Here is a 15,705-nt window from a genome sequence, read left to right on the forward strand (position 1 = left end):
TTAAAATTTAACATGTACTCAAGTCAGACACTCGGACCACAGGAAGGCTGGTTGCCTTAGAACCTTACAGTAGAGAAAAAATAAGGTAGTGTGTAAGGATGTTTTTTCATTTGATGTTGGAAGTTTCCAGAATATAGGACTGTGAACTGAACGCACACACACACGTGCACAAAGGCGTGCACACTCGCACATACCTACCTCTATAAACATTAGGGTAATACAATCTTTCTCTAAACAACCTCTTTAAAAAGAAACTCTCCTCCAGTCACTAACATTTCTACCAGGGCCAAACACTGGTGAAGCAAATTGCCAAACTGCAGCACTGCACCACAGCAACCAGATTTTAAAAGGGCTGCACATCCAAATAAATGCCCCTGGGCAACCCATTCATCTAACAGCTGGAAAGGTGACACTTGACATTTGGAAACTTTCCTGTGAAGATTGCTGTAAGGCTTTCCCATTAGCTTCCTGGTGTGACTGTAAGGTTGAATAAGCTGCCTTGAAACCTGCAAAGGGTAACGGAAATGCTCTAATATCACAAGCCTGTTTGATTTAAAATTCTAATTCTCAAGCCATGACTATTCAGATTTTTTCCAAAGTATTAAATGCATTGGGCGTGGGGGGTGGGGAGCAAGCCTTGAGGAAGAAGCAACAAGATAAAGTAGGATTTTTAAGTGATGTATGTATTTCTAGAGGTTAAAGAGGAAGGAGACAAAAAGGAGGAGACACCCCTTTTCTCCTCCAAATTCACTGTGCACTGAAAAATTAAACCAAGCAGGTCAGAGATTAAAGATGTTTCACACTCAGCATTTTCATAGGGTCTAAGAAGGCAGGACACAAACAGTGCTTTAGAACAAGTGAGAAAAAATATGCACAGATACTAACAACAAGCTTTCAGTTGAAGTATTTTTAGGAAGCGAAATCAGACCCCAACAGCATGAAATTGCACAAACATGCAATCAGAGAGGCTTTGAGCAGATGGATGGGGGAGAAAGACATCGAGCTGTTACAGTCCCAACTTCAGTTGTTCAAATCTCTTTTTGTGGGAGAATGAATCATGTATCGTGTTTCTAAAAAGTTCCTTGCACTATGAACACACTCTTTGTCAGCTGGCTCTCTGCACACAAGCTGTCTCTCCTGTCTCTGAAGGTTCCTCTGCCGCTCCTATAGACTTTGTGCTTGCTCTTTTACTAGAAAAATTAGGGCAGAGGTGCCAAGTCAGCGACACGCAAGGAGCACCAAAAAGGGAACACGCAGTTACCAGGTCTCTCAAGTCTGCACCCCTTAACTCATATTTCTCAGGTAAATTCTCTTTTGCATTATTTTCCTCTGTGCATTCAGTGTTTACTTTTGGCAGGTCTTTTGTCCAGTTTATCAGCCTCATCAGAGCAACCTTTGGTTCCAGAGTAGATAAACCAAGTCCTCTGTAAATGTCTTCCTCAGGTAACAATATTAGCAATATTTAATTTTTACTTTATACACCATTTGGAGATTTTACTTTTTAGTACTGATGGGCTCGCTTCTTTCCCCCAATTACCCAATTAGGACTTCTACTTGCACTGTGTATTGCGCAGAGAAGCTTGCCACCCTTGAGTGGAATTTAGACCTGGGACCAAGAAAATGTTGCTTAGACTGGGCTGAACTACGCAAACTTAAGTTTGTGATCCAATTTGAATGAATCTGTAATGTTCAAATCACCAGATAATCTGGGTATTAGTTTCTCAAAATTTGTGTATTTAATCTAAACCACAATGAAATTATCTCTTAAAGCATCTAAAAGCAGATAGAGATGGGAAAGAGGAAAACATTTTTTTAAAAAAATCACCTGTATGTATCTGTGCATGTACCAGGAAGCTTGTTTTCCATCATTTACTGATTCCACTGTAGTGTTAGCAAGACCACCAATGTCACCCCCTGCAAAAACCCAGGGTTCACTTGTTTGCATAGTTTCTGGATCTACTTCAGGAAGACCCCATCTGTTAAACTTGATAGGTGCCATGGCCTCTCTGACTGTAATTAAAGTGAACAACAAATATGTTAATAGAAGAAAGAAAAAACTGTTGCTAAAATCTGTCAAATACACACTGATAACAATTAGCAGAGCAGTTCCAAGTTCTTTCACTTACTTAAATGTGAATTGAAGTAGAAATGAGAAGTCCTTTTATGTACAGAAATGGTTTTGTTGAGCTAGCGGAGGTATGCAATTACTAACAGGACTCAGACAGAAAACCAGCGACACATCATACGGAACAGCAGTTTGGTAGTATCAGAAAAGTAATGAGTTCCTGTGTGCCTGCAAAGCCAGACTCACGTACAAAATAAAAGTACACAAGTGTCACAAGAAGTGACTTGACGCAAGCTCAACAAATAATTGGTGCTAATGTTCTTCTGGTCACTCCCTGAGTACACAGTGCATATCCCAGAAGCTGGGATTCACAGTGCCATTCTCACTGGCATTACTCATCTCCCAAGGGAAAAATCCTGCATTTCTGAAAATCCTATTAATGAACAACATTAACAAAGGAAAAATAAATTTTCTCCCTTTCTCTCCACCCATAGCTTTGTCCTGCACTTACCATATCGACATGCTTTTCTCCTGAATAACCTACCATATACACTCTTGTGCAACTTAATACGCAGCACTATTTTTGACATTTAAACCCCCAAAAAGAACGTTTCTGATACAATTTAGATCTCCAGAATTTACTTCCCACATTTATTGACCCTCACAACAGAAATTATACTCTGTTATTTTTTGACAGGTCATTATTAAACCTGACAGAAAATTTTCAGATGGAACATTTTCCCACCAGAAAATGTTATGCTATCAAAGCTTTGGCTTTAACAAAGTGTGTTGGTATTAAAGAAGTTTAATTTTGAAAAAGATATATTCCAATAAAGTCAAAATCATCCCGACTTAATGTTTAAACTCAGAACATCCTGAAAGTAAGACACACTTTGAAAACTGTTACATATATTAAGAATAAAACCATAAATCCAGAATAAAAATTAAATGCTTACATGTAGGCAATATATTTTTTATCTTTTTCACTGCAATTTCTGTATTTTTTTAGGGCATGCATTAAGATATCTTTTTTTCTTCTTTTTCATGCTAATGAACAACACATATAGGCATTCTGCACATTATTATTGTCCTTAAAAATAATGTAGATGTGAAAATAATTTTTTATACTGCATAGCATTATACAAATAGCATTAAATACATGTAAATGCTCAGAAAAAAATCCTTGCTCTATATTAAAATGATTTTTATTATGCATTTTTAAATTACTCAATTGTAATTGCAAAGACACTTCAAAGTAGCTTCATGAAGAGAATCATGTTTTCAAAAATATTTTCAGCAAATGTTGATGGCATATATCAAAATGAGGGAGTTTTTATATGGCTTTCTCTACGGGAACTGAAAATTCTGCAATAAAATGCAGCTTAAAATTGCAACGTCCCTCAGGGACATACCACTAGCAGATGCAGATTGCCAAGGTCAATTAAACTGATGTAGCCATGCTGTCATATATGTAAAAGAGAAACCTGCCAGTTTAAGACAAGAATATTTCTCCAATACAAGGGCAAAGTCGTGGTATTGCCCCAGTGCACGCCCGAGTATACAGCAAGCTTCAAATGCATCTTTCCTGCACATCATCATGATGGAATTTCTTCTCTATCTCCCTTCACCTCCAAATTGTGTAGTAGAAGTGTATTTCAAAGTGGGGGCTGTGTATAATCAGGGGCAAAATAATAAAAGAGGAAGCAAGGCACAAACATCGTCGTCTACTTGTCCCACCTACGCTCTCCTCCTCACCCCTGGCATACACAAACATGTACACAGAGGACTCAAATCCCAAGTATTTTTTTGCAACTGGTTCAGAAGCCAGAATCACAGAAGACAGTTTTAAGCTAGAAGACTGTAGCAGGTTTTCATACCAAAAGTATTTAATCTATCTTCAAGACCTATTGCTTGCACAATTCCTCCCACCCCACACATAGACTTGTGGCAAAAATATTTGTGTAGTAACAGAATCAAAAACTTATGAAATGGTTTTCTTTAAAAATATTTAAATTAAAGAAAAAGCACACCAAACAACCTTCAGACTGAGACATTTTTCAGTCTGGAAAATGAGGGTTTTGGTTTGTTTGTTTGGGTTGGTTTTGGTTTTTTGGGTTTGTTGGTTTTTTTTTTCTTCTTAAAAAGTGCTGATAATGGCTGATAGAAAATTTATTAAGAATACTTCAGTAATATTTATAAATCAATATATTAACTTTCTCTTTGTGTCTCAGACTGTCTGTACTTCAAGAAAGCTTTTGATCATCTTGTATTTGTCATATATAGGATAACTTATTGCATGCAGTGGTACCATCTCAGCATGTGGTCCAGACAGTTCTTGCAAGCTAAATACATAGAGGCTTGTAAAAACACGTTTGGAAAAAACCCAGAGGAAAACTTGGTGCTGCAGGATCTGGGCCTGGGGATTTAACAAACCCCTTTTATTTCTCTGAGACAGGACTGAACCACAGTAAAGGTGTTAGAGGGCAACACACTATCGGAGATGTAGTTTTTCAGAAGAAATGATGTAAAACTGGAAGTTCTGGCTACTTCTTTCATCTTGTGGGAAAATAGAGTATTACCTCTGTTATCCTGTATCTATTACATTTCTCAAATCTATCTTTGGATTGTTTTGTGCTAAAATAGCTGTCTGAACATAATTATACCAAAAGCTTTTTGAGTGCAAAGAATGCCCAACATACCTTCACCTGAAACATCTCCCCAGGGCCTGGGGATTTGTCTGCCTGATCAGTATTTTCAAAATTGGGAAAGAACATTTCCCTGGTGGCAAGGCTGACACGGCATCCAGCAGCTATTTCTTTCTGTCTTTTTTATAATTGCCAAGATTAGAATAAAAATAAGTAAAATTTTTAAGTAAAGATTTTAAGTAAAAATAAGGGCATGATTTGAAAGCACCTTACAGAAGAGTTCCTGACAACCTCACAGTTTGGATCTGGTACCTGGGGCAACTGTGAGGCTGAAGGGATCAACTCCTAGACCACCTGCAGAAAGAAAGGGAGAACTGGCTTTCACCAAGGGAAGTCCCTTCTCTGCCTCTGCAAGGAGCGAGAGGGAGAGTCTTAAGAGCCAAACCTGAGCTAGAAAGGAGGTGACACCAACTATGTGAATTGTTGTTTGACACTGACCAATAAGCAAACTAGATCCCTAATGTTTTTCTTGATGTATGATTTGGGCAAAGGTAAAGAAAAGAGCGTCTTTTAAAGCCCTGTTCCCTCACACCCTTTAAAGTTTAAAAGTAATATAGCTTTTCTCTTGAAAATTCAAAGTACAGTCCTGTGGCTATACTGCCTTCTCCTCCATATCCTGGTGAGATATTATACATAATTTGAAAAGATCCTTCTGGATGAAAGACAACATACAATTGAATTATTCTGCTGCTATCAAGTGATGCTAACACAAATAACACCGAACAAAAGGACAGTTCTGAATGTATATTCCAAATTTGCTATATTCACAAAGCGAACAAACACAAATGGAAAAGCAGCAGCAAATTATAGCACTTGCAGAAACAATATTAAAATATAAGTGAATACAGAAAAAATATTTTAATTAACAAACCAAATCAAATGGAAAAGATTCCTCAAATAAAGCTTTAAAAGTGAGTCTGTGTGTTTGACTGCCATGACTAATTATGTATCCATGTAATGTGTGTTCAATTTGGGCTTATTTAAATAGCAGAAATGCTCATTAGCTGCAGTATATCTGTGAAGCTTCAATAAACAGTTTAATGGTTTTTATGTTTAACCAATTTCATAAGTTCCTGTAATTTTAGCTTTAGTAGCTCATTAATGTTATTTTTGATATCCATCTTACAGAATTCCTTTACAGTGAACAGTAGCATTACTTCAGAAAAATACAAATATATACTGTAACTTTCTTAATCTCAAATGTAAAAAAGTACAGCTGTCACATGCACCAACAGACTGATTAACTGCTGCCGCTGCCCAATCTATACACCCAGCAAACAAAGAAAGGCACACTCATGCTTCCCACAGCCTCTGCCCCACTGGTGTACTGAACGAGGAGTAAAAAGTGGTTTGACTGGATAAAGCTGGGTCCAGGTGTGCCAGGAGAGGCTCCCGCTGCAGGCTTGTACTGACTATTTTCTGCCTGCCACCAGCAAGCAAATGTGTACTGATGCCTGTCAGGTGAAAGAGCAGAATTCCTGCTCTAAGTTAACAGGGCTTTAGAAGTCATCATGAAGCCATTTTTGGATACCAGGAATTGGTAATCATTTCAGAGTGTGGAACGGCTGCACTCAAACTCATTCAGTAAACCTATTTGTGGAGTAAAATCCTATTCCAAATGACTCAGCAGGAGAACTCCTACCTATTTCAGTAGGAAACTTTTGAATCTATATAAATTTCAGTTTTATATAGCAATTTTTCAAGAAATCTGGTGACTAAAAGTCTATTCTGTGGGTGTGAGGCAGATGCTGTGCTACCAGGGAGACACCAGGTCACCCCCGTGGGCATTCCCAGCTGGGGCATCACAGCCACCTCTCTTCCTCCCTCCTAGTCTTTCATCAGATAGTCAAGGCTCTGATCCTTGGAGGCTGAAGTTCCCTAGTTGTTTGAGCAGGCTGTATGCAGAAACTCAACACTCATGCAGGTTCACTGGCTTCTGGAGCATTTGAACTTCTGTATTTGTACAAACGTAAACTAAAATCTTTTTCGTTTACGAGCTCTGCAACATTTTTCCCTAGCAAATGCTCCTCAATCTACAGAAATAAATATTAAATATGAGTGGGTTAAAAAATTAACTTGTAAACTACTTGGGTAAATTTATCTTTGCTGTGTGTCGAACTATACTGGGGGGCCGTAGTTACACTCCAGTAAGCCTTCTGGGGTTTGCTGCCACAGTTTCTAAGCAAGATGACAGTCATACTAGAAGTAAAAGCAACATACCTAAAAGTTGTGACTGATCCCCAGAAATGTGAAATAAAATTTTGCCCTTCAGTTACCATGCAATAGCTAGCTGCTACCAAAAATTTAGTAAAATGCATTTTGCTCACAAATAGCCTACTATTTCTGGGGTTTTTTTTTGCAAAGGAAGTATTTGGAGTTTGCTTGGGTATTTTTGCATTCTCCTTTTGCCTCTCCAGGAAAATAAAATAGACATTATCATGCCAAGATTCCGTGTTCTCATAAATGGGAATACTTCCTTTTTACTGCTGCCTGCTAAACAGTGTTGAACTAAACTTATGTTGCCAGTTCCCTATCCTGCCTCAGTCCCCTGTCCGGCACTGCATTTTGTAGTGCGTTTTGAACAAGTGTACTGTTTTCCATAATTTCCTCCATGGTTCTCCTCAGAAAGTCCAGGTTCTCCTCAGAAATTCAAGAAAATAAATCAGAACAAGGACATTTGTTCCAGTGCAAAATTTTGCAGTCCAAAAATATTGTTCCCTTTTGCTTATCAGAACAAAATAGATAAGGAAATGGCTATTGGAAGTTTAGACTTTAAAACCAAATGGACTGCTGTTAAGTAGGATGTTGAGGCTCTATGCAGTGCCAGGGAGTACACAGAATTGCATTTGTATATATTGAGTAGCTGCAATTTGGAATGGTGACAGAAGATATTTCAGTAATTCCCTAATACATTGTATGCCTCCAAAATAACAAATGAAGCAGAAAGCAGGAACATGAGGAAAGGTAAAAAATTATTTTCACAGCTCTTTGTTTATGTGGGTCAGTTATGATAGCTCGAAAGCTTTGGTAAGCTATGCAGTAAAATAAAAAGCAGCTTGTGGTTGCAAAATCTTTTTTTTTTCTTTCAACAAGAAGCAAAACATTTTTCTTACTCCATCTGCAGTAGTTTGATTTGAACAATTTGTTGGGGTTTTTTTTTACTGGTTTCAGTAAAGTGGTAATGTTCTTAAAATAGTCTAGAAGGCATCTCTCCTGTTTTGTCTGTTAGCAACTTCCCGAGCATAAAATGGACTTTGGAGTCCATTTTTTTTTTAAATTAATGATGCATTTATATGATTCCCAATGGGAGGATGAATACCTACTAGAACTATTGCTTAAAAACACAATCAGCATTTTATTTAAACAAAACAAAAATACTAAAACCCTATTGTGAGCACACAATCTCAGTTGTAAATTTAATAGTTACTGTGCAAAAATAAGAAATAACCTGTTGAAGACAATAGAGTAGAAAAAGCTTTCTAACCTATGAGTTGTTTCTACTCAGACAGCAGTCAGTCACATGCTTATGTCTTGTTAAACAAAACCTTAAAACATGAGCATCAAGGTGCCCTGAACACTTCCCTGAACTGGGGCCAAGTCTGATTTTAATCCCTCTGGTTTTCATAGTATTTTCTTTTTCTTGTATCAGCAGCACCAGCATTTAACAATATTAATAACAAATAGGACATATCCTGCTAGCTTAGCCCATACCAATACTGCATTTGCAGTTCCCCAAGGTCTCTTAGGATTTAGGTCAATTGATAAAGCCTTTTCTATGAGCAACAATTAACACAGCCTGCATCTGAGTAATCCGGTCATAGAATAATTCAGACTAGAAGGGCCCTCTGGAGGTCATCTAGTCCATCCCCTCCTCCAAAGTTAGATCAAGGTCCAAGTCAGATCTATTTGTCCCTGGCATTGTTTTTAGGACCTCCAATATTTTCATATCCATCTTTTGATGGAGAATATGTGAGTATCCCCATCTCTTGCATACAACAAATTGCACTTTCTTTTTTAAAAAGAAACACTAAGAATACAAGATGCTTTTGGTGTTGGCTTTGGTTGGTTGTTTGGGTTTTTTTTCTCATTTTCTTTTATTATGTATGCTGAGGTAGCCTGGAGATTTGGTTGTAAACCAGCTCAATGGTGAAAAGCAATTTTGACTTTCATTAAGACAACTTAGTCAAAAAATAAAGATTTAAAAGCAGCTGAAATGGTATACTCAAAATAAACACTTTATTCCCTCAAGTCTTAGTTTCTTTTCATTTTCACATGCAAAACAAATGCCTTGCATTTTTCCTTATAATTTGCCTGCTATTCTAATAGCAGTTTCACAAAAAATACAGTGTGAAACTGATATGTATTGCACACCCCAAAGGTAAATGACTCTCTTCTTTCATGATCAGCTCATTGCATGACTTCGTTCCCCTCCCATTTTATGCTCCTACTTAAAAACCTTACAGCAATTAATTTAGACAGCAAATGTGTACTAGGAGATACAAGATTGGTGCAGTATTATGGCTAAGCAACACAGTAAGTTCAACCTTTCAGCTGAAGCAGTTTTTCATGTGGGAGAAAACAGAATCATTCTTTATCATAGGGTCTATGAATCACAACAAAACATACTGACTGCATAGGCTAATGCTTGATTTACCACATGAAGCTCCAAAAAACCTTTCAAAAAATCGAAACGGGATTTTAAAAACAACAACAAAACTTTCCAAAATTCTCAGTCAACTCCACCAATGGAGTAGATCATTAATCTCTTAAAAAAATTAAAAATTAAAATTCCTTCCTGGAGGTTAGACTGAACCCTAAAACATGACCAACACAGGTGTCACGTTTATACAGCGATACATCTCCAAGCAGGGTAGGAGTCAGCCCTGAGTAATTAGCACTGCAGGTAACTGGGTGCAGTTGCTGTCTAGGTAACAGCCTAGGCCGCATTAACCTGTCCCAAAGCAATAGTAACACACACACAAGATAGGAATGCTCCTGGAATTAACTTTACATGTTCGTCAAGGAACCAGATTGATCCTTCTATTTTACTGTAGGAGTTTAGTCTCTTCTCATGGTGGTATGATGATGTAACTTTATGTAAAATTGAACTGGTAAACAGGAAGCACCGAGTAGCTCATTCTGGTTCAGACTCTGCTTAGATTATTTTAGATTTATGATCTTCCTTGATTGGAAAGATTCACAAAAGCACATTATTCTACGAAATTTTGAAATTCCCTTTGCACTGACAGAACCAGAATGCAATTACCAAATTTTCTGGTGATGCGCGCTCTGAGACACTTGCCAAGTCCTCTGTCAGAGCATTCATACCCAAAGGACCATGACAACACCTCATGGGTTAACTGGCTGGTGTGACTGTGCCCTGGAGATGTACATTGATCACTAAGGCTTTCAAGAACCTGCTAATCTTGAGGAGCATCTCCAGGCTGAAGATCTACTTATTTTATCCATCTGTTTTCTGCTGAGTCAGTGTTTTTTACTTTCAAGGCATATTTGATGTATGTACCTGAACTCTTTAAATCTTACCTAGTGTCAAAGAACAGTCAGCTCTGCTCAATTTCCGTGTTCTTAGCTGTACTCATATTCTTCAGCTCTCTTTCTGCTATTCAGACAATTCATTCAATCTTGAAAATGCCATCTATGTGCCTATTTCTACATCTTCAACATGGGACTGCTTAATTGGTAAACTTTAAGGCCAAAGCTTGTAAAGTACAACTAAATAATGAGACAAGCTGAGACAAGCGCAGCTGAATTTAACAAATATTGTATATATGAGAGGAGCCAGTTTTCTTGCATATGCACAAGAAACAAGTGATACCCAGACCAGCTGAACCAGAATAATGAACCTGTCCTAATTCTTGCTTAATTTAATAGGCAAAAGAAAGGTTTCAGAGATCAGATCGGTTCAGTTTAAAGTTGTAGCATAATGAGTTTCTCTAAAGTTAATTACTGAGACCAGACGAAATCCCCTCGAGTATTCTTTGAGATCCCATTTGCATTGAGAGGAAAGCAAGATACATGCTGACAACTGTACATCTAATCTGAGCTCCTGCTCTATACAGTGATGCACAGAAAACTGCTTGTTTAGCAGACCCTCAAGTTTTGTTCCAAGAGGTATACCTAAAGGACAAAGAAACTCTTGTGAAGAGGACCAGCAGTCACAACCTGTGTAACCTCCAGATGACTCATTTCACAGAACTGTCAAAGAACAGGAAATGGCTGCAGCTAAAATAACAGCATTTAGAGAATACATTAATCAGGGTTACCTTTATTGTCGTTTAACACGGAGCCAAAGGCACTGATCACCACATCAGCTTTCAGACGGACAACCTGATCCTCATCTTCTTTCCAGTTTCCATCACTGTCTTGTTCAGTTCGAACAAACTCTATAGCAACAATTTGTCCACCTCTAAGTACAACTTTCCAAGGGGAGAGGAAAGGCAGAAATTCACACTTCTCCTCTTTTGCAAGTTCCATCTGTACAGTAGAAGCAATATGTAACTTTAATATTGTTGTGTTTTTATAAAAAAAAACCCACAAAACAAGTTCTGACTCAAGATGCCACCATGCATTCTTCTGTGGTAGAAGTCACCTATGTACGGTATACAGACAGTCAACATAATACCACATTCAGAGCCTCCCACTCTATTAAACCAAGCAGTTCTAGACAGTGGCACTAAGTAAATCTGCAACGCAAATATTTCTCCAATATATTCTTCTTGTTCCCTGTTATTTTGAATATGTGTAACTCCTTTGAGGGCAAAAGAGCTACCTTATGTAACTATCTGTGTCTTTTAAGAAGAGGCTTAGTATTAATTAAGTACATGCCCTGATTTCTGTTTACTATGATTTTAGGATGTTATTAAATGCTGGCTATCATGTGCAAACAGCAGTCTTCTGAGTGAAAATCCAGACTGAAGATCCGAATCTCTGCTGTGGTAAAACTGTTGAAGTCAAACAGCATTTTGTTGTAGCAAAGTCTTCAGGATTGGGTTGTCTATATTTACACAACAACTTTTTTGAACATGTAATATCCAACCTGACATCATTCAAGCATGGTTGTTACTAGCTGCAGCTACTTTTATTTCACTTTTTTTCAAGGCCACTGCATGACTGGATGAATACAAACTTTGACAACTTTTAGGAATTTACCCAGGCTGCTAACCAAGATATTGGTTCAAAGTGACAGCTGATTCTTGATCAGTAAGAAGCTGGATAGCACGTGAGTCAGTCTGTGCAATGGCTTCTGTAATTTAATTGTGTCTAGAATTCTTAAATGAAATGTAACAGAAGTAAATTATGCATCAAGAGACCCTCTATTATTTTTTTTGCACCTCCATTCCCCTCCTGTAAGATATCTAAGATGCCCACCTTCTTGAAACAGATGATCGAACTCCCACAAATGTCATGATAAAGATACATTAGATGTTGTGATATCCTCAAGCATGCAGAAGTGTAAAGCATGTACCAAATAAATGGCAATGGGAAAAGACCATCAAAATAAGAAAATCTAATCTGAAAACACCCTCCTGTAGTACAGACACATTGAGGAAGAACAGTCAGTTTCAACATGCGCAGATGTCCTGATAAATGCCAAAGTGCAAAGCCAAACCAAAAATCAAATTGAACTCTGAAATCTGTGATGAATGACATTGCTTTACTGCCATTGGCAGTGATTCAAAGCCAAAATCACTGTAAGTAATTTTCTTACAAGATTTTATAGGCTCCCAAGGCAACGTCAGAATCACTGAGATTCATTAGACAGCAGCCAGAAGGTGTATCATTCTAGGATCTAACCATGACCTGAAGAGTCACCTACAATACTCAAATGGCTGTTTGATCTGTGGGATGCTTCCAAGATTAAAAATTCTACCGTATTTTCTAACGTACAAGAAATTCTACACCCTGTATGCAAATGTATCTCTCTGACCTTACAGGAAATAGGTATAACAGAAAAAAAATATTTATAGAGACTATATAAAGCCAGCCTCAGACCTTTAATAAACATTTATACATATTAAGAGCATTTTTATAAACAAAACCTTTAGTAGATGTCTTTCAAGTACCTATAGCACACTTTCAGGCCCTGTAGAGATAAGCAAAATTCCTTCTCAAAATTGCCATTATTCAATTTTACCTCTTCTGGGACAGCCCTGATATTAGTGAATCCCTTCCTGAAGACCACAAACACACGACGAGCTCCACAGCGTAAAGCAGATGTTGCACAGTCAAAAGCAGTGTCTCCTGCCCCAAGTACAATCACAGTTCCACGTATTGATGGCAATGGAGAGTGACAGGCACACATCCCTGAAAGATGAAAGGAAAACCCCATTTTCAAGTAGAGAAACCATTTCTGCATGACAGCTCAAAAGGTACTTGTACTCAAAGCAGTGTAAAATTGCATCTTACAGTTTCCAAGCATGGAGTGTCACTATCAAATTATTCTGCTTCGCTGAAAGACAGTTTTATTCCCATTTTTAAGATATGCTCATATACATAATTTCATAGTCAGTACTCTAAGCAGCTGCACCTTTCTATCTGGGAAGAATTCAAATGACAACACATTTGTAGGATTGTGGGTTCAGTCAGGTTGAAATTAGCATTGAGATCTTTTTATTCAAAATAAGTTTCTCTCTTATCGGATTCATTGCCCTCCCAGTTAAAAACACCCACCTTTTAACAGATCATAAAGAATAATACTTGGTATTTTTCAAAAGATGACCACTTGTTGATAGTTTTGTGTAATTGTTCCTAAAAGTTAGTCCCCTCAATCAGTTTTCTACAAGGCACTGACACTGTTCTGGCTGTGACATGGTTCTCAGAGGCTATTCTCTATGGCAGCTGAACATGAGGTAGAAAGAACATTGTTATTACATTAATCCCTAGATCTTCCACTGGGAGAAAAAGTTTAATCTACAGTGGCTTTCTACAAATGATTTGAAAAATGTTACATGGAGAGAATGACAACATCATGTGTTTGTCATCTACAGCTTGTATTTGACAATTCAATTATACAAGAAATTAAGTAAAACTGAACTCTGTGTGTTCCTTGTATGAGACTGCACTTTATCACAGGTTTAAATACAACTAACTGTTGATTAAGAAAATTATTGCAACTTTTAAAATAATGCCATAAACAATATCAAGCTATATTCTCAATGAGCCCATGATATTTTCAGTCAGGAGGTGCTAAGCTAGCCATTTAATCATTGCACTCTAACTTGAGTATCCTGCTATAGGAGCAGCAGATTTTCACATGCAATTGTAAAGAAACATAAGTATCACTCAAGGAAATGATGCTTCTAATTTAGACATAAAAACAAAGTGGGAAACAACACTCCAATACACACATTCTCCATTTGTAAAATGCTTACTATATAGCAAATGCTATCACCTTCCCCCCACGCACGTGGCATTGCATTTAGTATTTACTTAATAGTCATCTTATTCTAAAAATCTCTCTAAACTTTTCTAATTTATTTTTAACACTATTAATCCTGCACAGAAATTGTACATGGAGCAGTGGAAAAAGCACAGGTGCAGAAGAGGAATGGCAGCTCTGAGCGCTGCCATGGGACTAGTCTAGAACAGATCAGTCTCAGCAGCCCAATTTGCTGTTGGTGACAAGGCCACTCCCAAGGTAAATTCCCATCTACATATTTGCAAGGGGAACCTCTTTTGGAGGAAAGTATATTAACAAATGGTATTCAGAACTTAATAAGCAGACAGAATATGTATTTTACCGTGACTAAGTCTATTATGTCTGTTATTTAGAGAACTGTCATAGTAAAAGAAAGAGGATAGAGCAGGATATAGGGCAAGTATATTTCACTTAAAATTCCATGCTTTAGAGAGCAAGAGGTGGCTACGGCTACAGACAGACACTAGGAAAATTAAGTAAAAGAGACCATGTTAATGAACAGACAACACCACAGAGCTATTTATTACTGTCAATCAGAAAAGGTTAGTTCTTCAAAGTTCATCCTTTTTTTAATTGTAGACTTAATATTATAAAATAATACCACTATGTATCCTGTCAAATCGGGAGTGCTACTTTGCAACATTTTAAAAGATGCAGATCACAGTATATAGATCCTCATACAGACAGGCAATTTACAGTACATGAGTGCTACGTGTCCACATGGAATTCTATAAAGTATCTTAGTCAAAAATATTACAAGAGGGGATTGTTTTGCAGGATTTATTTTTTCCTTTGTTAGTCTACAAATGTTTTGCTGTGCAAATTCTCAATCTGTTTCATTTTTAAACATCTCTTTCTTAGAAAAAAACCCACAACCCACCCTTTTCTCCCAACCCATTTGAGCTGAAGAAAACAGACAGAAATAAGCATTTGATCAAAACAGCAGAGAGATGGGACAGATGGGATGCAGAATCTCCCTTCCTAAATATTTTGCATTAAATGGGGTAATAAACTTTACTTTTATATGCAGAATACTTTGCCGCAGAAGACACATTCTTCAACACAATGGTTATGGAAAGTCTACTAAATAAGCGCACAACCCTATATGATGTCAAAAGAAGTTTCTGAATGCTCAGAAGAAAATCTTATCTGTAGATACGAAAAGTATATGTGCAGTTAAATATGTGGTCATATGTACAATACTACATACTGCACGTAAGTATATGCCCAGAAAATTGTCCATGGAATTTCTTTTTTATCAACACGCTGGGGAAATCTAGACCACGAGGGAACGTGGCATAGAAATCACAAGCCCAATGTCATTCATCCATCTGGGGCTTATGATTTACATTCAGGGCCACTGAAAGCAGCCATAATCCTTGGGGAGTAAACACAGCCATATCTGTACTCAATGATGTAAAAGCATAAAAGACTGCATTTGGTGCCTATGAACTGAGTGCTGTCTTACTAACTCCTGGCATACTACTGTTGTCCTG

The 15,705-nt window shown here is 37.5% G+C and overlaps 1 protein-coding gene across 1 annotated transcript in view; it reads right to left on the reverse strand.

Annotated features, from left to right (window-relative positions):
- The window catches only part of DPYD (dihydropyrimidine dehydrogenase), a 366,851-nt gene that overhangs the window by 185,010 nt on the left and 166,136 nt on the right, over positions 1-15,705 (reverse strand). Inside the window, exons 10-12 of the mRNA XM_037404065.1 lie at positions 12,926-13,095; positions 11,055-11,265; positions 1,826-2,010 (exon numbers count right to left, since the gene is read on the reverse strand). Coding sequence (XP_037259962.1) covers positions 1,826-2,010; positions 11,055-11,265; positions 12,926-13,095 — 566 coding nt within the window. The remainder of the gene's footprint in view (positions 1-1,825; positions 2,011-11,054; positions 11,266-12,925; positions 13,096-15,705) is intronic.

Source organism: Falco rusticolus, chromosome 11, assembly GCF_015220075.1.
Source record: "Falco rusticolus isolate bFalRus1 chromosome 11, bFalRus1.pri, whole genome shotgun sequence".
Taxonomy (NCBI): Eukaryota; Metazoa; Chordata; class Aves; order Falconiformes; family Falconidae; genus Falco; species Falco rusticolus.